Source organism: Sorex araneus, chromosome 2 (genome assembly GCF_027595985.1).
Source record: "Sorex araneus isolate mSorAra2 chromosome 2, mSorAra2.pri, whole genome shotgun sequence".
Lineage (NCBI taxonomy): Eukaryota > Metazoa > Chordata > Mammalia > Eulipotyphla > Soricidae > Sorex > Sorex araneus.
In genome coordinates this window covers 227939267-227965336 of record NC_073303.1, presented here as the reverse complement: position 1 = coordinate 227965336, position 26070 = coordinate 227939267, and the positions used below count along the sequence as shown (strand labels likewise).

At 45.6% G+C, this 26070-nt stretch overlaps 1 protein-coding gene across 1 annotated transcript; it reads left to right on the top strand.

Annotated features, from left to right (window-relative positions):
- Positions 1-21247, top strand: TMBIM6 (transmembrane BAX inhibitor motif containing 6). The gene is made up of 10 exons (XM_004601448.2): positions 1-99; positions 12561-12648; positions 13006-13114; positions 14357-14477; positions 16011-16059; positions 16142-16239; positions 17279-17358; positions 18155-18255; positions 18642-18717; positions 19352-21247. The coding sequence occupies exons 2-10, from the start codon at positions 12593-12595 to the stop codon at positions 19373-19375; spliced, it is 714 nt and encodes a 237-aa protein (XP_004601505.1). The 5' UTR covers positions 1-99; positions 12561-12592; the 3' UTR covers positions 19376-21247.
- Positions 21248-26070: the final 4823 nt, after the last annotated feature.

Here is a 26070-nt window from a genome sequence, read left to right as displayed (position 1 = left end):
TGGTCTGGGGGCGGGCGCTGCGTAAAGAGCCCGGAGCGGAGCTGGGCGAGCCAGAAGCACATCCGGCAGTGGAGGAGCTGCGTTGTCTTGTGAGCGGAGGTGAGAGGGGACGTCTGAGGCTGGGACTGCGCAGGCCGGAACTAAGAAACAGAAAGGGGTTCGGGGCTCTGGTCTCCGTTTTCGGATTTACTTCTGGGAAGGGGGGTCCGGCCTGTTGACGCGACTCGGGAGAGCTGGACGGGGAGGGCAGGAGCGAGGAACTAGTACCGCGCAGGCGCGGCTGCACGGGCGTCGGGGGAGGGCGGCGAGGCCGGTCTGGGGGCGTCGGAGCGCGCGTTCTTGGCGCGAATGCTGGCGAGCCCCCTCTCAGCCTCCGCCTTCCTCCTACTCGGCCTTTCTCCGGCTTCTTTGCGGTCGTCTGAGGCGCTGGGGCCGCTTGGCCCAGGCCCGACTGTTTGAATTCAGGGCACGTCCTCTGACCCCTCCCCCCTTTTTTATTATTTCGGGGAATGAAAGCGAAACCTGTCGGGTTGGTGGTCACGGCCGCCCCACGCGGCTGTTTCCTGCGGGTTCGGAGGCCGGCGGGTCGGGACGCAGAAGGGCCCTGGTGGGACGGGCTGCCCTGTCACGGCGGGGCGGGTGATGTCACACTCCTCCTCTGTGACACGCGAGGCTCCCTAGTTACTCGGAGGCCAAGAGCAGAGGCGGTGGCCAGAAGGAACCGGGCTCGGCCTGGCTTCCCGGCCCACAGGGCGAGTCACGCTCTGGCCGGATTGGTTACCTTTGGACAGGTGAGGTGGCCTCTCCCTGGCCGGGTCCCGAGCCGTGTGGGCGTCTTTGGACACCCGTCGCCGGCAGTTGCTTTTTCTGGGACCTGTGCGCGGCGGCCGGGATAATCTCTGTGTTCTTGGGTGTTTCCTACGTGTAGAATCGCTACCGCGTCCTGGCAGGGCTGCGGTGCTTTAACCAAACAACAGCAAAACGCTCTGAACTTGAGACTCTGTTCTGGCAGTAGCTGGCCAGTGACTGTGTAATAGACCGAAGAGCTGACTTCCTGCAACTCGGAAGATTTCAAGGTTAAAGGTTAATGCTGAGTGGGTTTTTCTAGTTAGTTAGTTATTGATAAATTTTTCTAGATTATGTTTTGGTTGCACGTATAAAGGATTCCGTTCCGGAAGAATGATTGGGAGTTAGCGCTCAGGGCTGGAGGGTATGCTTGGTCTAGGGCGCCAGCTATCAGCAGCCTCCAGCCCCTCCCCGCGGCCCTCCCCTCATCAAAGAAGAACAAACAAGAAAGATAAAGTCGCAGAGCCACATTTCTTTTTTTTTTTTTTTTTTTTTTTTTTTTTTTAATTTATTTATTTTTAATTAGAGAATCACCGTGAGGGTACAGTTACAGATTTATACACTCTTGTGCTTATACTTCCCTCATACAAAGTTTGGAACCCATCCCTTCACCAGTGCCCGTTCTCCACCACCCGTAAACCCAGTGTCCCTCCCACCCTCCCCAATCCCATCTCCCCCCCACCCCACCCTGCCACTGTGGCAAGGCATTCCCTTCTGTTTTCTCTCTCTAATTAGCTGTTGTGGTTTGCAATAAAGGTGTTGAGTGGCCGCTGTAGAGCCACATTTCTTAACTGCCTTCTGCAAACACAATCAGTCATACTGGGCTTACTCTTCTAGTGTTCTCTTATTCCTCTTTGATTTTTTTTTGTTGTTGTTGGTGTTGTTGTTCTGGCTTCAAGAATATGTTGACATTTAGATTTTGCTATTTTCCTCCAGTGGGAACAGAATGTTTGAATCCTTGAGAAAGGCAATCTGTAATCTGGATTCACAGTTTCCGTCTTTCATTATTCATCTCGTGGAAACATGGCTTCCTTTCCCTTGCTGGCTACCTATCTGACTGAAGTCTTAGTCTGCTAAAGAACAGGAAAGGTGGGGTCAGAGAAATAGCTCTGTGAGTTGAGCACATCACACAGCCTAGCCCAAGGCCAGGAGTCGCCCTTAGCACCTGAGCATAGCCCCCAAACAAGCACAGAGCAAACCAAAAGTATAGAAAAGGTAAATTTAATGCTAATATACATTTTCCCCCCTGAGGTGATGTAATTCGTGACACAGTGAAAAATGCAGAAAGAGGAGTTCTTTTGAAACTACCTTAAGTAAGGAAAACTTACTGGTTTGTTGTAGGATGCAGTAGTGAGAACACTAGGCTTTAGAGTCTAGAAGAGTCTGATTCTGACTCTGTTTCAAACTTGATATTGGTCAGGTCAGTTTTAATGTCTTTATAGCGCTCTACCGTGATTTTGCAGTCTTTCTTTTTGGCATTCGTTTAGCTTGACAGTAGAATAGATGTTATCCTTATCTTAAAGATGAGGGGGTGAGATGACCTTAGGTAAATGATTTTCCCCAAGTTGAGTGGTAGGGACTGGAGAGATGGTCCAGCAGGTAGGGCGCTTGCCCTGCGTGCTGCTGATCAAGGTTTGGTTCTCTGCTTCCCATATGGTTCCCTGATCCGCTGCCAAAATTGAGTGGTAGAAAATGGCTGAACGTGTGCCTCCAAGTTCAGTGCTCATTTTACTCTTGGATAGCATATTTGACCTTTTTAGTCCTTTTTAAAGTTGTGTAGAGGGATCAACTCACAGGGCCTCACTCGCGTGCGGCAGGCACACTGCCACTGATAGATATCCCCAGCCCAGTCCCCCTTTTTAATCTTTAAAATCCTGTCCTAATGGGTTGATTAATGGGGAAATCAAAGGAGATGACCTTATTTAAGAAGCACTTTGACAGTCATTACACTTTACATAAATGAATTCAGTGTTTTTGTTACAGAAGGTACCGCTGCTGACCTGAAGTTTCACCTTATTTCATAAACTACCCAAGAGTATTAATTCCCACTGGGAAAATACGGTCTCCTGATGCTCTGTCTACTACATTTTCCTTTGCTGCTTTGACTTAGCCATAGAGTCTAGTAGAAGTATCTTACACTTTACTGTTTGTTGCCCCAGAGTTTCTTTTTTTTTTCCTTTTCATTTTTTTTCCCTGTTTTGTTTTTGGGCTACACTTGCTGATGCCCAGAGTTTCTAACCATATTTCATGGGGGAGTTTTTTTTTTTTTTTTTCTTTTTGGGTCATACCCGGCAATGCACAGGGGTTACTCCTGGCAGTGCTGGGGGACCATATGGGATGCTGGGAATCGAACCCGGGTCGGCAAATGCCCTACCCGCTGTGCTATCGCTCCAGCCCCATCATGGGGCAGTTTTTATATTAAAATTTTTTTTTGTTTTCTAAAGTTCATTCAAGGAGATGAGAAACTGGCTCTTCAGTCAGTCACTTATATTATTTGACCCTCCCCCCCCACTTTCCTGCTGGGGAATGTTGATGTTCTAAAACTTGATTCAGATAATGGGTTTGATTTGCTCCGGAGGCTCCTGGTATGTTTAAAGAGTTAGGGGAGATACACCCAAGGACAGTAGGAATGAGGGCAGGAGGACTGGTCCATGGTGGGAAGCTTGTCACAAGTGTGTGTGTAGTGGGGGGGGCAGTTAGGATAGAGAAGGGACGATGGGGCTGGAGCGATAGCACAGCGGGTAGGGCATTTGCCTTGCATGCGACCGACCCAGGTTTGATTCCCAGCATCCCATATGGTCCCCCGAGCACCGCCAGGAGTAATTCCTGAGCGCATGAGCCAGGAGTAATCCCTGTGCATCGCCGAGTGTGACCCAAAAAGAAAAAAAAAAAAGGATATAGAAGGGACGAATGTGACAGTGATAGTTGGAAATGATCTCTCTAGACAAGAACTGAATGCTGAGGGACAACCCAGGTTCGATCCCCAGCATCCCTTACGATTCCCCCTAACACTGCCGGGAGTAATCCCTGAGCATCACCAGGTGACCCAGTTATAACAAAAAAACCTGAGTACTGAAAGGAGCTTAAAGGGATATACCTGGTAACTTTTTTTTTTTTTTTGCTTTTTGGGTCACACCTGGCGATGCACTCAGGAATCACTCCTGGCGGTGCTCAGGGGACCATATGGGATGCTGGGAATCGAACCCGGGTCGGCCGCGTGCAAGGCAAATGCCCTACCCGCTGTGCTATTGCTCCAGCCCCAATATACCTGGTAACTTTTAATAGTGCCCAAAAGGAAAAAGAGAAGAAAAGTGTCTGCTGTAGAGGCAGGCTTTGGGGGTGTGGGGAGGGAGACTGGGAACATTGGTGTTGGGAAATGTACACTGATGAGGGGAGGATGTTGGAACATTGTGTGAATGAAACTCAATCATGAACAACTTTGTAACTGAATCTCAAGGTGATTTCATTAAAAAAATAAAAAATAAGAGTTAGGGGATAGTTAGCTGAATCAGATTCAGGCTTTGTCCTGAAGGTATGACAGTTCTTAATATGTGAGATTTCTGGGAACAATTGGTTGGAATCCATACTTGGAAAAAGAGTTTCAAGGGTAAGGATCGAATATATCATGATGCTTTAGGTAGGGCATTTGCTCTGGATGTGGCCGGCCAGGGTTCAATCCCTGGAGTCACATACTGCTCACCCCCCGCCCCCAGACTGCCAGGAGTGATCCCTGAGCACAGAGCCAGGAGTAAGTCCTGAGCACTGTTGAGTGCAGCCCAAACACCACCCATACCACACTTCAAAAAAATATACATATGGTGAAGAAAATAATTTATTGGGCTGAGGAGATAGCCCTAGGACTGCATAGTACTGTGAGTACCCCAAGAAGTGGTCCCTAGACACATTGCTAGACTAGACCTCCTACCCCTGGGTGTGGGCCCATAATTTTTCAAAATAATGAAAGCAGTAGTTTTTCTTAACCATTGTGCCTGGAGTAGACACCCCAGGTCCTAATTTTTTTTGAGGGGAAGGGCACGCCCAGTGGTACTTCGGGTTTGCTCCTGGTTCTGTACACGGGTCACTCCAGGCAGGGCCTAGGGAGCCATATGTGGTGCTGGAGATTGAATCCAGGTTGGCCACATGGAAGGCAAGGCCACATGCAACCCTGTACTATCACTTTGACCTCCCAGTTTTTTAAATAATCTACTAAAGGTAGATTTTCAATCTGCAGTGGATACTAGTTTGGTTCGGAGATAGCTCGTAGATAGGATTGTTACCTAATCCTGGGCATTTGGTCCAAGTTAAGGGAGTGACTTTGGATTATTTAGTATCAGGACGATTCAAGTCCAGCCCTAGTCAGGGGCATTTTTTCCAATTTCCAGAACCAACCTGATTACCTCCATTATCATTTAGTGGTTATTAGGCTGCCTCAGAATGCCGTGGCCCTGTGGATTAAGTGGAACAATGTAGGGGCTGGAGAGGCAGGGTATTCATGCATGTGACTGACCCTAGTTTGGTCCTTGCCACCACATGGTCCCCCAAGCACAGAGGTGGGAGTAGCCCCCCCAAACCAAAATAAGAGGTAAACTGTCAGTGTGCCAGAGGAAAGTGCCATTTGAATAAGTCATTTTAAATAGTAATAAGGTTTAACAAATTCCTTTTAATTTCAGTTTATAAATTTTTAAAAAATCCTGCCATAATCTAAATTAGTGATGTTATGGTAATGTAAAAAATTAGCTTACAGGACATAATGTAAATTAGGTCTGCAGTATGTCTTCTAAGCCTTAAATCATATAACTGAGAATTATATTCTGAGAACATAAGGGTAATATAAGTATTTACGCTAGTAACTTGAAGCACTATTTTAAGCATTTCATGTATTATTTCACCTAATCATATTGTAAAACGGAATATTATAATTATTTTATCAATGAGGAAACTGAAGTGTGGTTTAGAATAGGAGCTTGGTGTATGTTAGATAGCTCTGGAAATAACAGGAAATGACAACTAGAATAATCGAACATAGCAGACCATGCTCTTAAACCACTGTGTTAGGGAAGTGGGTACATTAAGTCAGACTCCTTAATAGAAAAGTACACACACACCCCCTTTTTTTTCCCCTGACTACTTGTGATTTTCTCTGTTAAGTGTCAGTTTAATCCCTTTTGAATTTGGGGTATAAGTTTCTTGATGGTTGAATAATTGTGGCAGTAATGAAGAATTATGTAATTGACTAAGCAATGTGAATAATGTCTTTGACTTAGTTGCTTTAATACTATTAGATTGTTTAAACGGAGACAGCTCTAATACTTGCCCCAGAAATAAGCATACTTTTATTTTTCAAAGCAAGAACTTTTGGGAGTTGGGTGGGTTTGGACCACACTTGGTGGCTCTCGGGGGCTGTTCCTGGTTCTCTGCTCAGCGCTGACCTGGCGGTGCTTGGCAGACCATCCGTGGTGCCTGGGAGCAAACCAAGGTAATAAGTTGCTATCGCCACATACAAGGCCTTACCTACCCCAACAGTTTTTCTTAATGCATAATAATAAATGCATAATTTTTGCCACTTTGCCATGGTTTATATGCTCTTTTTTGGGGGGGGATGGGAGTGGGGGATGGGAGGAAATTGGATCATATCTGGCAGTTCTGGGGATTGAATCTCAGCCTCCCACATACTTATCTCACATGAGCTCAGCCCTTTGTATTTTCTCTCTGGCCCGGTTCACTTAATAGTTGTTGGGGGGATTATAGGGATTTTCCCCCCCACATTCAGTGGTCCCCAGTGCTTACTCCTGCCTCTGTACTTTAGAATAATCAGTCTTGGCAGGCATGGGGGTACTGGGGGATTGAATCCAAGTCAGCCATGTGCCAGGCAAGCAAGCGCCCTGCATACTGTACAGGGTCTTTGTCTCCTGGGATATTTTTTTCTTTTTTGATTTTAAGTCTTGGTCCTTTAAAATCTTTTAGGATAAAGCTAAGGAGGCTAATACAAAATGAAAAATTTAATATAAAAGATCATAGGTGTTCATGGAATAAGAATATTTCTGAGCTGGAGACATAGTACAGTATGTAGGGCACTTGCTGTTCATGCAGGTGACCTGAGTTCCATCATCAGCACCACATACGGTTCTCAGAGCCCTACCAGGAGTGATTCCTGAGCGCAGAGCCAGGAGTAAGCCCTGAACAGTTTGATGTGGCCCGCCTCCACCAAAAAAAAAAAGGATCTTTTTCCAGTACCTGTCTACCTCTCTCTGCTGCCCTCCCCCACTCAGACAGAAAGCAACCACAGGTATATCAAATTCAAAATTGTTTTAAGTTGGTCAGCCCGCCCACGCCCCTGCCCTTACAGGGTTTGGGAGGTCAGATTGCTCCTACAGGCAACATGTGCTCAACCATTGAGTTATCTCTCCTGCCCTGGGCATTTCTCTTAGTAAAGCTAGCTATGCAGTAATTTTTGTTTTTTTTCTGTTGGCTCTGGGAAAGGAGGCTGGCTGGGGAACTACAAAATGGTAACACTTGGAACAGATCTTTAGCAGTTTATACTTGACAAATTTTATTATGTACAAAAGATTCAGAGCTTTTTATTATTGGGGGGTGGGGTGGGGGTGTTGGTGCCACACCTGGCAATGCTGAGGGCTTTTCTCCTGACTCTGCACTCAGGAATCACTACTGGCTCTTTTGGGTGGATTTTACGGGAGTTTGGGGATTAAGCCCGGGTTGACTGGGTTCGAGGCAAGCACCATACTCCCTGGACTATCTCTCCAGTCCCTCTTCTGGTAAGTTTTGGGTTCCTGCTCTGCTAAGGATCAAGCTGTAAGACGAGGCATTGAACCAAATTAAAAGAATTTGGTTATGATTAGCACCTAAACATTTACTTGTCACTTAAAAATGTAGTATAGTCAAGTTTTCCAAGTGCAGGAAGTACTGTCCACTTTTTTTTTTTTAATAGATATTTATTTGTTTTTTGGGGTCACACCCAGCAATGCTCAAGGCTTTGCACTTAGGAGTTACTTCTGGCAGTGCTGGGGGACCATATGGGATGCCAGGGATGGAACCTGGGTTGGCTGTGTGTGAAGCAAATGCTCTACTCGGTGTACTATAGCTCCAGCCTCCAGCACTGTCCACTTTTTATTTATTTATTTATTTATTTTTATTGTTTTTGCTTTTTGGGTCACACCCGGTTATGCACAGGGGTTACTCCTGGCTCATGCATTACTCCTGGCGGTGCTCCGGGGAGCATATGGGATGCTGGGAATTGAACCCGGGTTGACCTCGTGCAAGCAGACGCCGTACCTGCTGTACAATTATTGCTCCAGCCCCACTGTCCCCTTTTAAGTTTGCAAAAACACCACCACTTCCCTTTTAAGAGAACTGGAGAAAATTGAGTTACTAGATTGATCTATGAGTTGGCATCCAAGGTAAGAAAGACCCACTGCTGATACTCATTAAAGGGTTAGATGTTGTTGTGCTACAAGAAAAAATATTTGAGCAGCTTATGTGCACTTTTCTCTTTTATTATAGTAGATTATACCTAACATAAAGTTTGCACTCTTTGGGGCAGGGCTCCTGAGATAGAAGTCTTAATCTCATAAGTGCAAGTGTGTGTCCTAATACTGAGCTGCATCTTTGGCCTCTTAATGTACTTTTTTTTGTTGTTTGTGTTTTTGGGTAACTCCCAGTGTTCAAGGGCTTATTCTTGGCTCTACATTCAAGGATCACCAGGGACACATCTAGGGTTATGCAGTGCTAGGGATCCAGCTCAGGGATCCCAGATACTAAACTGCTTCACATCTTGAGCATCTCCTCAGTACTCCCAGCCTTGAAAGTACTTTTTATGGCACAGAGGCTGCACACTTCTGTGATGCTCCGTACTTAGTCTGTACTCAGACTACCGTAAATGGTTCTAGGGATCAAACTAGGCTTCAAGGCAAACACCTTAACCCCTGTACTGTTGCTCCAATCCCTAACATACCCTTTTTAGAAAGATATTTTTACTTTCAAGAACTTCTCTAGAATGTTAGCCAAGTTGGTTGGTTCATGTTTTTGTTTGGTTTTGGTTTTTTGACTACACCCAGCAGGGATTACTCCTGACTCTGCACTCAGGACTCATTCTTGGTGGCTTGGGGGACTATGTGGGATGCCAGGGATCCAACCAACCCAGTCTGCCATGTGCAAGCAAGTGTCTTATTTGCTATATTAGTGCTCGGCCCAGTTAATGGGATTTTTTTGGGCTGGAGTGAGTATGCCTACATTGTGTGGAAGAAACCTTGCTTAGATTCCTAGTACCATGTGATTCCCCCCAAGCAGTGAACCTATAGTGAACCTGAAACACTGAGCCTGGAGTAGCCCCTGAGCAGTGCTGGTTGTAGCACAACACATACAAAAAAGTTCATGTTCCTGGGACTGAGAATACTTTTGGTATGTGAGGTATTGGTTTTGAGTATAAATGTTATTTGAAATCTTATTCAGTAGTTTGTGTGTTGTTGAAATGTAGATAACTTTTTTGGGGGGTGGGGATCACATCTAGCGTGCAGGGCTTGCTTCTGGCTCTGCACTCGGGGATCATTCCTAATGGGACTTTGGGGACTATATGGGGTGCTAGGGATTGAACCTAAAGTCTGCTTGCAAGGCATACATTTTATCCACTATACTTTCCACCCTCAAGACTAAAAATATAATCTGCAAAAACGAATAAGATGTTTTCTTTTGCTTGGTAGGGCCTATGCTTAAAGCTTTGGGATGAGTGTGAGGGACCAAAGGGCCACTCCAGATAGATTTTGGAATTCTGGCAGTAAGGACTTGAGTGATCTGTCTGGGTTCTTTACTTGAGGGTCTCCAGAGCTACAGTCAGTGTGACTCAGGCTGGGCACATCTCTACGCTTGAACTGTCTCTGACACCGCAAACTGTTACGTTTGACTCTGTATTTATACCTTAGTTCTTGTCTTTGTGGGATGTACCTGGTGCGAACTGTCCTATCTCCTAGATCTTAAGACTTAACTTTTCTCTCATATTTCCACATTTTCACAGCACATGATAGTTATTAAATGTGTGCATATTTTATTGCATCCTGAGACTTGGGAGCCATCTCAAAGGACGGGAACACATGTGGGAGCTTTGCACGTGGGAGCTGTACATTCCATCCCCAGCGCCTCCTGCTCCTCCATGCACTGCCAGGAGCAGCCCCAGCACAGCACCAGGAATAATCCTGAGCACTGCTATTGTGTCCCTAAGCAGAAAGGCTAAGGGGATGATCCCTATGATGCCCAGGACTGCGTGGTACCAGGGCTTGGATCCAGGACTCCATCTTGCAAAGGCTGTGCCCAGTCCTTTTTGCCACTTCCCTGCCTCTGGCCTTGGGGGATTTTAAAAACACAAGTCATTAATAATGGAGAAGTATCCACTGTCTCGCTTCCTCCCTGCTCTCATATCCTTTGATGGTCTGTTTTTTTCCATTAGTGTCTTAAGAGAGGCAGTGAGTATACTCTTTTAGAAATGTCAGAGTGAACTGGGAAAGAAGATTCACTGCCGTCCCCTTCTATGATTTCCATTCTTTGGGGTCTGATTACAGAGTATTGCACCTTTGTTACCACTCCCCCACTCCTGATATATTTGACTCGCTCCCCTCTCTATTATTTACCCCTTGAAATTGGAAGCAAGAGGTACTTTAGCATGTTGTTGTGTATACTGAGAAACTTGGTTCTGATGGTTGCTTCAGTACTGTTGCAAGTTCTATCTAGGGATGTCATTAGAGGTGTTAATGGAAGCTTTAAACAAAGACACTTTCCTGGTGCTGGATTCTGCCATCCTGTAAGTGGGCTCTCTAGAGATAGGTTCATCGTGGTCATGGAAGGCTGTGGTGGCGGTGCAACCGCCTGCAATCATTGCACCATCTCAACCAAGAGGGCTAGGTCCTGTGACTTGGAAGGGAGAGTAGCAGCTTTAGTAGGTTCTTCTGCTTCTGTTTCCATCATAAGAACAGAACTACAAAAGAATTGAGGTGAGTAGGGTTGTTGGTGAGAAAGGAGGGAAATCAGAGAAAGCCAGACAGCCACTTAATTTTCTCATTTGTGAGAGAAAGAAATACTGAACTCTGAAAATGACATTTTCCCACATGATTTCTCTATATGTTGATTTGGAGATTGTAACTTTTATTGACCAGAATAATTTTACTGAGGAGGGGGCTTGATGCTGTTTAGGAGAGAGTAATTGGCCTTTCAAGCAACTTTTTATGTAACTCTTACTCCTTTATATAAAAGGACAATATGGATCTATTAGCCTGGAGTTACAGATATGTACATATATTTTTTGTGGGGCTATATGTTTAATGAATAAATAAATATTTATTTTTGCATTTTGAGTCACACCCAGCAATGCTCAGGGATTACTCCTGGCAGTACTTGGGGGACCATATGTTATGCCGGGGATCGAACCCAGGTCAGTCGTGTGCAAGGCAAATGCCCTACCCACTGTGCTATCGCTCCGGCCCCAAATCTTGATTTTTTTTTTTTTTTTTTTTTTTGCTTTTTGGGTCACACCCGGTGATGCACAGGGGTTACTCCTGGCTTTGCACTCAGGAACTACTACTCCTGGCAGTGCCTAGGGGACCATGTGGGATGCTGGGAATTGAACCCGGGTCGGCGGCGTGCAAGGCAAACGCCCTACCCACTGTGCTATTGCTCCAGCCCTTGATTTTTATGTTTTATAAATTGATCATGTTTAGGATTGCATGTGAAGTATGGGAAGGAGCAAAGTTTAAATTTTGTGATACTGAGATAATGTAACTTGAATAGAGTTTATTCTTAAGGCTCAGCATCACTTGGTAACTCTCAGAGCACAGAACTGGGAGTAGCCTCTGAGTACTGCCAGGTGTGGCTCAAAACAAAAAAAAGAGTAAAATGCATTTCCCCTGACAGGTTGGAGTAGTAGACAAGATTTGAATAAGGTCTATAGATCAGAAAATAGTATTGTATCAATGTTTAATTTCCTGATTTGATAATTTTTAGGATAAACTGTGTAGAGATAAGGGCATTATGTCTGCACATTGAGGAAAAAAAATTTTTTTTTTTCTTTTTGGGTCACATCTGGCGGTGCACAAGGGTTACTCCTGGCTCTTCACTCAGGAATCACCCCTGGCGGTGCTCAGGGGACCATATGGGATGCTGGGAATCGAACTCAGTTTGGTCAAGTGCAAGGCAAACGCCCTACCTGCTGTGCTATCGCTCCAGCCCTGAGGAAAAATATTTAAAGTATTTTACTACATAGTGTATGTGTGTGGGGAAAAGGATAATACAAGTATGGTGATTTAGTGACATTTAGGAAATCTGGACCATTTCAACTTTTTTGTTTTCTCAGCTATTCAGCTTTTCTCTAAGAAAGATCAGAAATCTTGTTGAATCTTTTCTGGGGCCAGAGACATAGCTCAGTATTAGGTGCTTACCTTTCGTATTTGAGACTCCCTGCAGACTGTCCCCCCCCCCCCTTCCCCCAAAGGAATGGAAATCAAATTCTCATATAAAATAGTTTGGGAAGAAGTTGGGTTCATTTTATGAGTACCCCCGAAAATAATTATGGTTGCAAAGATATTCTAAAAGAAAATGTAAATGAGAATAGTCATGTTAGGGTCTTGGGGTTTTAAATAACTTATTTCTCCTAGAAAAAGATGTTTTGTATTTACATGTGGTCCTTAAGATAACCTTTCTTCTTCTTGATTCCACAGAGTGGAGACTGTGTCCCACAGACTCTGGCATCATGAACATATTTGATCGGAAGATCAACTTTGATGCCCTCTTCAAGTTTTCCCACATGTAAGTGTTTGAAATTTTTTGAAATTTTTTGTCACTTCCCCCTTCACATGTCATCTTTTTTCTTAGTTTATTAACGTGTGTATAAATTGCCATTAACTCTGGATATGAATCAGGTCCCCATGTTTGAAGGGCTGCTGTGTGAAAATGAATCAATTATTGAAGTTTGGGTGCTGACTGTTTAAAATTTGGGAGCTTTAGTTCTTTGCCAGCATCTTAAGATTCTGTTACTGTACTTCCAGAACTCTTTAAACTTGTAATAATACTTTCATATAGTCTCAGGGAAGTATGGGGGGAAAGTGAGTCTTAGCTTAGAGATGAGATTAGTCCGGAGTGATGATTGTTACCATTCTTTCCTAGAACCCCCTCAACACAGCAGCACCTGAAGAAGGTCTATGCCAGTTTTGCCCTGTGTATGTTTGTGGCGGCTGCAGGGGCCTATGTCCATGTGGTCACTCATTTCATTCAGGTAAGAGAGTTGTTTGTTCTGGTAGCTCTGGCACACACATTAGGAGAAACTACAACCTGTGTCTCTCCTTAGTACTTCTCGTTAGTTTCAGAGCTGAACTCGGCCAGAGTTAGTTATTAAACCAGGACGTGTGCAGCTATCTGCATTTCATGGCAGCTGTGCCCTCAACAGATAATATCTTTTGTGGTGGGAAGGGCAGGTGACCACGCCCAGTAGTGTAAGAGGACCATGAGGTGCTAAGGGTCTAATCCAGGAGCCCTGCATGCAGTGCATGTGCCCTGCCAGTGAGCACCATCTCCCCAGCACAAGTTACTGCTTTTTGTTTGTGACTCTGGCTATTGAGCCCAGGACTCAGTGCATGTAAGGCATACTCTGTACCACTGAGCCACATGCCTGACCCCCAAACAGGGAGAAGATTCAGTCTTTAACTGATACTGAAAGATGTGCTACTGATCCAGCAGGGCCCCAGCCACAGCGTGGACAGAGTGCTGGGATCTTCTCCACTGAACCCTTTGTCTTTTTCTCCATTATTTTTCTCTGAATGACTGGCTAATAGTGTGACTAGTTAGCAAGAGTCTCAGGATTGTATCTTTTTAAGGATTTACGAATTTTGTTCTCTGATAATAGTTATTGTTGCATAGTTGAGGGAAACCTTGAACAAATTTGTTCTTAATGTTTCTGTTTTGGGGCCACACTTAGCAGTATTAAGTGGGCTTACTCCTGGCTCTGTGCTCAGGTATCACTCCTCCTGGCAGGCTTGGGGGTGATTATTTGTGGTGCTCTGGATTGAACTTGGGTTGACCATGTGCAAGGCAAGTACTCTACCCACTCTGGCTCCAGCAGTTCATTCTTCTGTTCCTTATTTTTGATTTTTGGGCCATACCCATCATGCTCAGGGGTTACTCTTGACTCTGCACTCAAGAATTACTACTAGCAGTGCTTGGGACCATATAGGATGCCGGGGATTACACCCGGTCAGCAGCATGCAAGATAAGCTTCTTACGCACTATACTATCACTCTGACCCCTCCAACAGCTAATGTTTTTGTGTGTTGAGGGAGTTGAGGTCTGGCCAGTCGGAATAGAAGAGACAGTTGAAGAGTATAACCAAAAAAATTTTGGAGTTTTTTGCTAACCAAGATGTATATATTTTGGTCTTGGGGTCATACCTTGCTCTTCATAGGTGTGGGAACCCAATAAGCCCACCTTTAAATTAATTTTATTATTGACTCTGATCTTACAGGCTGGCCTGCTCTCTGCCTTGGGTTCTCTTGGATTGATGATTTGGTTGATGGCCACACCTCATAGCCATGAAACTGAGCAAAAACGGCTGGGACTTCTTGCTGGATTTGCTTTCCTTACAGGTATGTTAAATCCCGGCTTATTAGGATGGAGGAATTATTAGTCTTAGTATTTCTTTAGACTGATGCCCCAGATTTGTATTCTGATTCACCCCACTTGGCACATTTGAGTATATTTTGCCTGGAGTTACTTTTTACTTCATCTTGGTACATCTTGCATTTACACAGAGTATATACTCTGTCACTAGAGACAGACTTTTGCTTTTGTATTCAGAAATAAATTTGTTCTTACAAAAATGAACAGTTTTAAGACTTAGGTTAAATAACTTATTAATGGCAAATGTAGGTCTCAGCTTAGCCCTAGACTCCTGCTTCTTTGGACTCAGGTTGGCAACTCTCATAGGAATGTGTAGTCTGAATTTTGCAGACAGTTAATTAAAGCTATATGTTGGGCCTTATGCTACAGATGCTGATTCTCAAGAAAAGAATTAAAAGCTCTTTTAGAACTATAATTAAAATAAACCTGTTTCAAGCTACAGAAAGTACTAGCAGAGCAACTTTTCAGTTAGTACAACTCATTCTGAGTATTGTCTATACATTTATACGAGGTTGAAGAAATTATAGAAAGGAAGGGATTAAGAGATTAAGATTTTTTAGATGAGGGAACTCTAGTATTTTGAAGGTATTAAGGAGGGGAATTAGAGGAATTACCAGAGTGAGAGGTTAGTAACCAGAGTAGAGGAAATCTGTTTGTGGGGCCAAGTTGCTGCTGTGTGTCTGGTTGCAGGTGTCGACCTACAGAACCGGTCTGGCCCTTGCTACAAAGGGAGGCAGTTCTGCCTGACTGGCTATATATAGGACACAGCTTTTCTCTTTAGTCTTTTCTTCTAGTGTAATTTCTGATCTGGCCATATTACTGGCTCACTTCACTTCATGGTTTTTTTCCTTTCTTCCTTTTTTTTTTTTTTGCCTTTTGGGTCACACCTGGCGATACACAGGGGTTACTCCTGGCTCTGCACTCAGGAATTACCCCTGGCCGTGCTCAGGGGACCATATGGGATGCTGGGATTCGAACCCGGATCGGCCGCATGCAAGGCAAACGCCCTATCCGCTGTGCTATCGCTCCAGCCCCGCTTTCTTCCTTTCTTTCTTTTTGGGTCACACCCGGCAATGCTCAGGGGTTACTTCTGGCTTTGCACTCAAAAATTACTCCTGGTGGTGCTCGGAAGATCATACGGGATGCTGGGAATCGAACCCAGTCGGCCATGTGCAAGGCAAATGCCCTACCTGCCATACTATCGCTCCAGCCCCTCACTTCATGTCTGACATGCCTGCTTCACTGTTCTTAATTTCTTGTTCTCTCAGAGGCATTCAGTACTTTTAGTAGTAAGGATTGTTTTGCATTTCTGTGTAAAGTATTCGAGTTTTCTTAAATAAAGATGGAGATAGAAGAGAGAGAGAGATTTAATTCTTTTCATGTGTCTTTAGTGATGCTTTTAGCCACGTGGGCATACCTGGGACATTAATGATCAGTTTGGACAAGGGTCCTTTTCAGGAACTCATGGTAACGTGTTCTGGGCTTTTTTTGTTTCCTAGGAATTGGCCTGGGCCCTGCTCTGGAGTTGTGTATTGCCATCAACCCCAGGTAACTTTGTCTTTCTACCGTTATACATAACCTTTTGCAATCCAGCTCTGGAGTCCTCAGTGTCATGTCTTTTCCTTAACAGTATCCTGCCCACGGCCTTCATGGGCACAGCAATGATCTTCACCTGCTTTACCCTGAGTGCACTTTATGCCAGGCGCCGGAGCTATCTGTTCCTTGGAGGTAAGCTTTGGACGATAATCCTGGATCTAACCAGGAATCTTTTTTTTTTTTTTTTTTGCTTTTGGGTCACACTGAGCGATGCACAAGGGTTACTCCTGGCTCTGCACTCAGAGCACCTCGTGGTGCTCGGGGGACCAGATGGGATGCTGGGAATCAAACCCGGGTTGGCCACGTACAAGGCAAACGCCCTACCCGCTGTGCTATCGCTACAGCCCCTAGCCAGGATTTTTTCTTTTTTTTTCTTTTTTTATAAATTTATTTATTGAATCACTGTGAGAACAGTTATAAAGCTTTCGGGTTTAAGTCTTGGTCATACAATGATGAAACACCCGTCCCTTCACCAGTGGACGTTTTCCACCACCAAAAAGTCCCAGTATACCCCCCATTCCATAACCTCCCCCTGCCTGTGTGACAGATGATTTCCACATTACTCTCTCTCTACTTTGATTACATTCAATATTTTGACACCAGACCCACCATTATTATTTGGGATTTCCTCCAACACTCAGACCTGCCGAAAAGGCAACATTAGATAATTTGTTTTCTATTGCTGATTATGAATAGCATATGATGACACGTGGCCGCAATAGTGGCTGTGTGGTTTTGGAATTCTGAAATCCCTTCAAATAGTTAAATTTGAAGGGATTTCTGCCAAAAGCCTCTGTGTTTCAAGATTCGTTCATGTGTCTCTGGGATCATGGCCGTTAAGCAGGTTAATCAGTAGCCAGAGGGGCCGTTCGTGGGCGGCGACTTGGGGTCTCGCTGGGGTGGGAGAGGACAAGGGCCGGCTCCACCCCCATCCCGTGAGGCCCCACATGTCTGGTCACTTCGGGCCCATATCTGACTGTCCAATGGCCTCTGGAAGATGCCTAGTCAGGATTCTTATTAGAACGTTTTCCCTGTTCCCCAGTTCTTGTGACTGTTGGGTTAAGGTTGAAAGTTCTTGTTTGGAGGAGGCACAGTAAGGAATGGCTTTGGGGGTAGGGGAAATTTTTTTTTTCCAGCTTCTCTTATGATGGCTTTTTGTAATCTCATGTAGGTGTCTTGATGTCAGCCATGAGTCTGATGTTATTGTCTTCTCTGGGAAATCTTTTCTTTGGATCCATTTGGCTTTTCCAGGTGAGACATGGCTTATAAATCTCAGGAACCACATGTCTTTTTGCCAAACCTTTAAGTAAGATACACAGAGGATTTCACCAGGATCTATTAATGGTAGGGTTTTGTGCGTACAGCATTCCAGCACCACACTCCCCAAGTGTTCACTTCTCAGCACCATCGTTTTAGCCTTCACCCCCAACCCCCACTCCTCCCTGCCTTCTAAAACATCAGCACAAATTTCCCTTGGATGTTGCCATCTGCTATGGGGGAAAGCACAAACCAAACTGGGGTTTGAGCTTGGTTAAGGAGAATACTGTTTCTCAGAGGTTGAAAAATTATTGCAGTGGCCAGAGAGATAGCTTGAAGGGTCAGAACATTCGCTTTGCAGGTGGGAGGCCCAGGTTTGATCCCTGGCACCTCTTAATATCCTGAGTTCCTACTGGGTGTTGCCACAGCTCCCCTCTTCCCCCACATCATGTAGAGTTGTGTCTAGGAAAGTTGTATCTTCGCCATAGGCTTTAGTTCCAAGAATATGAATGTCAGTAGACTTAGAATTTGATATACCAAAAAAGGTGGGGGTGGTGGAAGTTGGGCCACACTCAGCAGTGCTAAGGACTTACTCCAACTCTGGGATCACTCCTAGTGGGTTCAGGGGACTATATAGGATGTCAGGAATCGAACCTGGATCAGCGCATAGCAAGGCAAATGCCATCCACTGCACTATTGCTCTGGACCTTCAACTAACAAAACAGCTGGGGAAAAGTGTGTGTTCCTCCTTGATGTTTATCCTATGGTAACTTCAATTTATTTTCACCAGGCAAATCTGTATATGGGGCTGGTGGTTATGTGTGGCTTTGTCCTTTTTGATACTCAACTTATCATTGAGAAGGCTGAAAATGGAGATAAGGATTATATCTGGTGAGTATAAAATAGTTATCATGAATACAAAGGATGAAGCATGCTCTTCTATTCCATGATTTTTTTTCTGTATTTCTGGGACCATCCATTGCCCAACCTACTTTCCACATCAGTGGGGAAAGGGTATAGTAGGTCACACTGAATGAACTTAGGTGGCCATGCTTCGGGAATGTATTTAGTAGGTTGTCTACGGTTTTGGAACTGTGCACCCAATAGTATAGTGTTTTGCTTCCTGAAAGACAAGGTAATTTTTTTTCCTGTACTGCATGGCTTTGTTGTCGTTAAAAGGATTGGTAAGGCTTGGTGGGAGTTGATTTTTTTTTTAATGTCCCGTACTTCTGTGAGTTTGTGGATAGATGTTTGTAAGCGATCTGATTCTCTTTCAGGCACTGCGTTGACCTCTTCCTAGATTTTGTTACTCTCTTCAGAAAACTCATGATGATCCTGGCCATGAATGAGAAGGTTAGTTACCTTTACCAGAAGTTGAGAGTATGCTGTATATGTTTGAAACTGCTCGTGTACATTTGAAAAGTGGCGTAAAAGTACCTTTTGGGTGGGTTGTTGAGCAAGAGGTAAAGTCTTTATAGACCAGCTGTTTGTTTATCTATATAGTACGTGAATGTGAAACATAGTCTGGCCTAGCAGCAGGGAACAGATAAAATTACAAGCTTTGTAGTAGGGGAACACTCCCACTTGGACCACAACTGTCCGTACTGGGGGTGGGGAGGAGGCATCCCGTGTCAGGAAGCAAATCCAGGGCTTCACCAATGCAAGTGTATGTTCTGCCATTTGAACAACATCTTTGGCCCCTTTTTAGGGTAAACTGCTTCTCTGTAAGCTTTGCTGGTTGGGAGCTAAGCATCTGGCCGTGGTAGTGGGCAAGAGTGGTCAGGCAGCTCTTGGCATGGGGGTGGGAACAAATGAACTGGATGACTTTCATTCTGTTTATCTGTGAGCAACTGGAGGAAGTGGTGAGATTCAGTTTCTGCAGTCTTGAGGAATTTTGTGGTTGTCTTGATCCCTTCTGTCCTTAGCCAAAGATACCCAGATACTGACTTACTCAAGAGTTAATTGTGTCATTTTTCTCCGTTTCTAGGATAAGAAGAAAGAGAAGAAGTGAAATGACCATCTAGCCTTTCCCTAACGACTTCCTCTCCTTCCACCCCTCGTCTCCTCTTGCACACATTACAGGTGGCGTGTCCTATGATAATGAAAAGCATCAGAAAAGCTTTTGTACTTTGTGGTCTTCTCTATTTTGAATTTTTGGATCAAAAAACTGATTAGCAGAATATAGTTTGGAGTTTGGCTTCATATTCCTGGGGTTCTTCCCCACTCCCTTTTCTGTCAACCCCGCCTTGGCCCTCATCCTCTGTCTGGCAGCCTGTCCACCGTGATGAGGACTGGCAGGTGCCGAGGCAGCGAACGCCACATGTCCGCCTTCCAGCCATGCTTCACCGAGCGGACTGAACTGTCCCGTAGAGTCACCTGGCCTCTCCTCCACGTTGCTGGTCTGTGCGCGGGTCCTGAGGGACAGAGCAGTGTGCTTTCCATTGAAAAGAGGTTGCTGGTCCTGTGACTTGGGCTCACTATATCTGAACTTCTGCCAACCCCTCCAGTGAAAATGAAGAGCCTCTTCTGATGAATATTTTGCGCCTCCAACTTCCCAAGTTTCTGCTGGTCGGGCAAACGCCTTTTTGCCTTGCCGTCATGAAAAGGAACGTGGATTTCTGGGGTTCCCTTCACATCCCTTGTCTGATCCTGGGGGTGCATGCCTGCTCTCCCTCCACAGGGCAAGAGGATCTCAGCATGAAGGGAAAGCTCGGCAGGATCTGTGGAAAGGCTGAATTCCATGTGACAGGCATAGGGGGAATCCCTCAGCTCCCCGGGGCTTCATTATTTTTCTGTTGGTTGATGACTCAGTGACCTCCACAGGTAGCTGTGTTTGAAGGTTTCAGGAGAGGAAGAACAGGGAAGGTGAATGGTCGGGCCTGTGGGGGTCCTGTACATACCCAGCTGAACAAGCCTAGATTAGAACTTGCTTGGGGCAGAGAGGAACAGAATCTCCCCTGAATAGTTCTTTGTTCAGATCAACAGCATTCATAACAGTCTCTCAGTAGTTTTGTCATATCCTGCCTGGACATTTAAAGATCCTATCAAGCCAGAGCTTTGGGGCAGTAGATAAATGTTCATTTTACACATGCACTTTAGTTTTTTGGTCTGTTCACGTGTTTCCAGAAATCTTCACCCTCTCGGGTGGGGCTCAGGTGATAAAAACTGCAAACCGCACCTGGTTGCCTGCCACTGACAGACCAGCCCCTCTGTGGCCTCACAGCCTTCGGTAGCAGTGTGGACCTGGCTGCTCACAGGTTCTCGTGTAAGGGGATTGAGCCCTCAAGAGCTGCTTCCCAGCAGGATGTCGCTACTTGGCTCTCCCAGTTCCAGCCAGTTTGCGGTGGTGGCTGACCTGCACCGGGTCACTGTTGCCTGAAACGGTCTGTGGCCAGCTGTGTGAAATGCTGGAGTGGCCTGCCCCCCAGAACAGCTCTCTCCAACACAGGACGCTACTCTGATTTAGCTGCTGCCTCCAGCTCTGGCTTGAGAATGTACTGAAGGGACTTCCTTCCACTAACCCCGCTAGCAGCGCTCCATAAATTTGTTAGTTCTCTGCAAGGTCTGAGAATCTGAATAACATCTCTCGAAGCCAAACTCCACCTCTTGTGCTTTTTAGCTTGGGATAAAGGAGTTTTTCTTTAGAAACAGTGCCAAGAATGACAAGATATAAAAAATAAAAATACTTTTAAAGAAAATGCCTAACAGGTTTTTAATACAGTAATCACTGTAATAATTATCACTTTCTTTTCTAGTTCTTGGTTTTCAGCCCAGGCTGCATTCTCTAACTCATACTGTGAAGACAAAGGTGTTTTTGATTCAGAAATATATGAGATCTACATAGTCTTAATTTGTAAAAAATAAAGAAAATTCCTTAACCTTTCCTGGTGTCCAATGTGTTAAACTGCCTGGGAGGGGGTGGGTTAAGATTGTGTCTGCTTGGTCTAAATAGAAAGGAACAAAGACCCATTCTGTCACCCCTGCTCATGACAAGATGTTGGGAATCTTTTTTGCTGGCCCTTATTTCAGTTGGTGGTATCCTGCGAAGTTGGTTCCAGATGCAGCAAATCTTGAGTAAAATTGGGAGAGGGAAGATTGAGTGGCAGCTGTGCTCAGGGCTTAACTACTGCTGGCACTCAGAACCACAGGTGGTGCTGGGGATTAAACCCGTAAATTTTTTTTTGTTTGTTGGTTTTGGGTCACACCTGGCTCTGGGCTCAGGGATCACTTATGGTGGACTTGGGACTAGTGTGGGGTGTTACGGATCGAACCCAGGTCAGCTGCATGCACGGCTAATCTACCTGGTGTACATTGTAAGTCCTTTTGGTCACCAGCTCTTGACTGTCTCAGTTGTAGGTACGAGTACTCGGTGTTTCTGGTCAGGAGCACCACCATTAATGTTCATATTCTTAATTCTACTCAGGAATAACTTAGGGGCTCCATGGTTCTGGGAATTCGAACCAGGGTCCACAGGAGGCAAAGTGAACTCTTTGACCTTTGTATGTCCTCTGGCCTCATAAAAATTCTTGCCCTTAAAGGTTGTATGTGATTACAAAACCAAAGTTTGCATTTCAAATAGTTGGTTTCACTTTGATGTTTTCCCTCTGATTCAGTACATCCAGTTTCCTGTTGGGATTTGACTTGGTAAGACAGTTTGTCTAGGTTACTCCCAGCTAAACTTTGGACTCCTATATGCCCAGCCTATGCTAAGAGTAGTCACTTTCCCTAATGTAGAAAACGAACATAGTTCTTACTAGTCTGGGGTGTGAGGACAGAGCAAAGATAGTAATACAAGAGCTAAGACTCTTAACACACAGCCAGCCCACCTGGATCCATCCCTGTCTATCCCCCTTCCTCCTCACACCGTGGTCCTTTGAGCACTGTGATCCCTGAATGCAGAGACACGAGTTCAAGTTCCGAGCACCACAGGTGCTTTGGAACTTGTGGTTCCAAAACAAAAGGAAAAAGCTCCTAGTAGCCTGTGTGGGCTTCTGTTTGGGGTGGAGGGCTACAAAGTGTGAAGTCTTTTGAGGTTTGGTTTAATTTTTCCAGTAGAGTAAGAAAGTGATGTGTTTACCGCGCATGATTCATAACAAGGCGGTGCCAGCACAGGAAGCAGTGGATCTTTGTGAAAGAAGCAAGGTGCACTCTGACGCTTGTTACCTGCTGGGGGTCGACTTAGGCTGGTGGGACTAGAGTCTGGCCTTCATTTTCACCCCAGAAGGAAAGGACCAAGACTTCTACCTTCAGACGTGGTAACTTATAAAAATGAACTTCAGCCTTGCCCTAAGAGCCCACTGATGAGGGCCAGGAGATGGCACAGGGTTAGGGTACACGTCCAGCATGTCCTGACCTGGTTTTAATCCCTAGCACCATGTCTCCTGAGCATCATCAGGTGTGACTAGGTGCCCCCAGCATTGCCAGGGTAGCCCAGGTGTCCCTGGCACCGAAGGACTTAAGTAGCATTGCATCCTCAGGCCCTTTAAACAGTCTGGTTAGCCAAGGATCGCCAGTGGGCACCCCCCACATACAGGCCTCCTGAGCACCACTGAAGTGCTCCCCACCCCCTGCAAATCAAGATACAGACATGAGGACTGTAGTGATCGCACACAGGGTCAGGCACTTGCCTTTCATGCAACAGACTCCAATCCCCAGCACCGCGTATGGTCTCGAGTACTGCCCAGTCTTTGTGCTGAGCGTAGAGCCAGAAACAGCCCTTGAGCACCTCTGGTGTTGCCCTAAGCAGCACCCAGTGTGGCCCAAAAGAAAAAAAAAAATCTAGGTTTTTGTGGGTTGTAGAAAGGAAACTAGTGAGAAATGGAAGGACAGGTTTAGGTAAATAACCACTGAGAACCTGGTGTTCCAGACGAAGGCGCTGATTTGGTATCAGGGTGAGAGCCTAGAAGCTCAGAGCAAGTGGGGGGTCAGGCTTGTGCTTTCACTTCTCAGGTGGTTGGAGACCAGACCGGGGAAGGTGGCAGCTGAGAGGCAGTTACACTCTGCTTATGTTCGGTCTCATTTCCGGCTGAAAGGAGCAGAGCTGCTTGGAGAGACGGTATTTAGAGAGGCACAAGATGGACTTGGGGCATTATCACGTGGTAGCAAAGAAGCTACCAAAGATGAGTAGTTTCACTGGCAAGGATTCAGAGACTCACCCTCCTACTGGCCAAAGATGGGGTCACTTGAGCTTTGGTAAGAATTATAAGTTGTAATAAAGAGAAATTTGTGTTTGTTTGGGGGCCACACCTGGCGATGCTCCAAGGTTACTCCTGGCTCTCGGTTCAGGAATTATTTCTGGCAGTGCTCAGGGGACTATATGGGATGCCAGGGATCAAACTTGAATTGGCTGCATTCAAGGCAAATGCCCCACCCACTGTACTGCCGCCCCAAGCCCTCCAGGGACCATATGAAGAGCAGAATTGAACCAGGGTCAGCTGCAGGGAAGGCAAATGCTTAAACACCCATATTATCTTTCCATCCCCACTTTCTTCAGTTAAATATTTTAGTGGTGTCAGGAATCGAACGAGGGCCTCACTTGCGAGGCATGTGCTCTACCACTGAGCCACATCGCTCACCTCCTGGTCACTTTTGGAGGATGCTGGAAATGGCCACTTCCAGAGACTCATTCTATTTGGAAAGAGACAGTCACTCACTCTTCTGGAGTAACTGTCACTGTCATCCCGTTGCTCATCGATTTGTTCGAGCGGGCACCAGTAACATCTCTCATTGAGAGACTTATTGTTACTGTTTTTAACTGTAGTTCCAGATAATCAAAAAGAAAAGTAAAGACTTAGGGTGAGGGAGATGGCTCAGAGTGCAAGAGCAAATGCTTTTGCATGTAAAAGTCTTGGATTTTATCTCTGGGAACATGGGGTGTCCTGAGCACCCCTAGAAGTGTTTCCAAAACGATGCAAGAAGGAGCCCTGGACATCAGCATGTGTGATCCCAGAACAAAGCCTAAAAAAAGGGAGAGTTTATAGAAGTATTTAACTGATAAATGAGGAAATCATATTGTTAATTTGCACATTTCAGATGAAATAAAAACAATAATGAAATAGTAACAACAGCCACTACCATATTAAAGATAACCCACTTGTCTCCTGATGGAAGTAAACACTGCCAGTATTTCCTGCAGGAAAAGAAAATGGTCTGGAGAAAGCTTCTGCATGCAGACTCTGCCTGCGGGTGCCCGGGTTCGGTCCCTGGCACTACACGGTCCTGCAAGCACCTCCACTACCAAGTACATGTGGCAGGTAACCTCTTTCCTGGGTGGTGCCCAAGGACACTGACTTCCTAGTACCTGTGACACTGAAGCCTACAGCCAGGTTTCACTGGAGAACCCCACAGAAAAGCGTGCTCAGTAAAGCTAGATCATGAAGGACTAGGGACACCTCTTTGGCTTTGGGGGACACTAGGCACGTGACCTGAGTCCACTCAGGTGACTATGTGGAGGACCCTCCAGAGTGGTCCTGAGCCCCTAGCAGGCCCACCCAGGTCTGTCAGGAGATTCAGCTCTTGGACGCCAACCTAAAGTGGCCGACCTGGATCTCCTAAGCCACAGAAGTGAGTGACGAGAATGGTTTGTTTTTAATCACTAGGTCCCAGGGTGATGTGATGAGTGATTCTGCCCCTGGCAGTTGTTGGAATGGTCTGGAGGGGTTCGTAGTCTCAGCAGCAATCGGAGGGTGCTTTCTGCTTGTTCATTTAAAGAAGGTAGATTTCTAGGAACTACTGAGTTTTGGTTTGGTTTGTTTTTCCTTAATAGGAGCTTGGAAACCTCTGAACTAGACACTAGATGGTTTAAAGAAATTTCACGAGGAGGGCTGGAGAGATAGTACAGCAAGTAGGGTGCTTGTATTGGATGTTACTGGCTTGGGTTTGGTCCCTATATTGTTCTCTGAGCTGTCCAGGAGTGATCCCTGAGCACAGAGCCAGGAATAAGCCCTGAGCACCACTGGGTGTGGACCCTTCAAAAAATCTTTAAAGGCAAGAGGCTAAGTCAAAGGACTGGAGCACAAGCCTTGCATGTGAGAGGCCTGGGGTCAGTCCCCGACACTGCAGGTTCTCCAGCATTGCCAGGAGTGACCTTTTCATAGCTCCTAAGTACTGCTCAAATCCAATATAAACAAATCACACAGCTACTGCACAATGCCAGTAATATTGTGATCATGTTCTTCAAATACTGTCTTTAAAAAAAGGTCTGCTGCAGGGGCCAGAGCCCTAGTACAGCAGGTAGGGCATTTGCCTTGTACATGGCCGACGAGGGTTTGATTCCTGACATTCCATATGGTCTCCTGAGCACTCCCAGGAGTGCAGAGCCAGGAGTAACCCCTAAGCATTGCCGGGCTCGATTCCCAGCATCCCATATGGTCTCCTGAGCACCGCCAGGAGTAATTCCTGAGTGCATGAGCCAGGAGTAACCCCTGTGCATCGCCGGGTGTGACCCAAAAAGCAAAAAAGCAAAATAAATAAATAAATAAATAAAATAAAAAGGTTTGCTGAAATATTGACAGGTGTGGGGAGGCAAACTTGGCTCACAGCCACTGTTCTGCCACCAAAGTAGCCACCGTCCACCGAAAAACCACCGTGCTACTGGCTTTAGGAAAACGCTAGCATGCAGCAAGCTGGGGGAACGGATTGACAGAGGTTCTACAGAGGAAGAAATATGTAGGCAAGGAGGCATTTATGTCCATTCAAGTCTACATA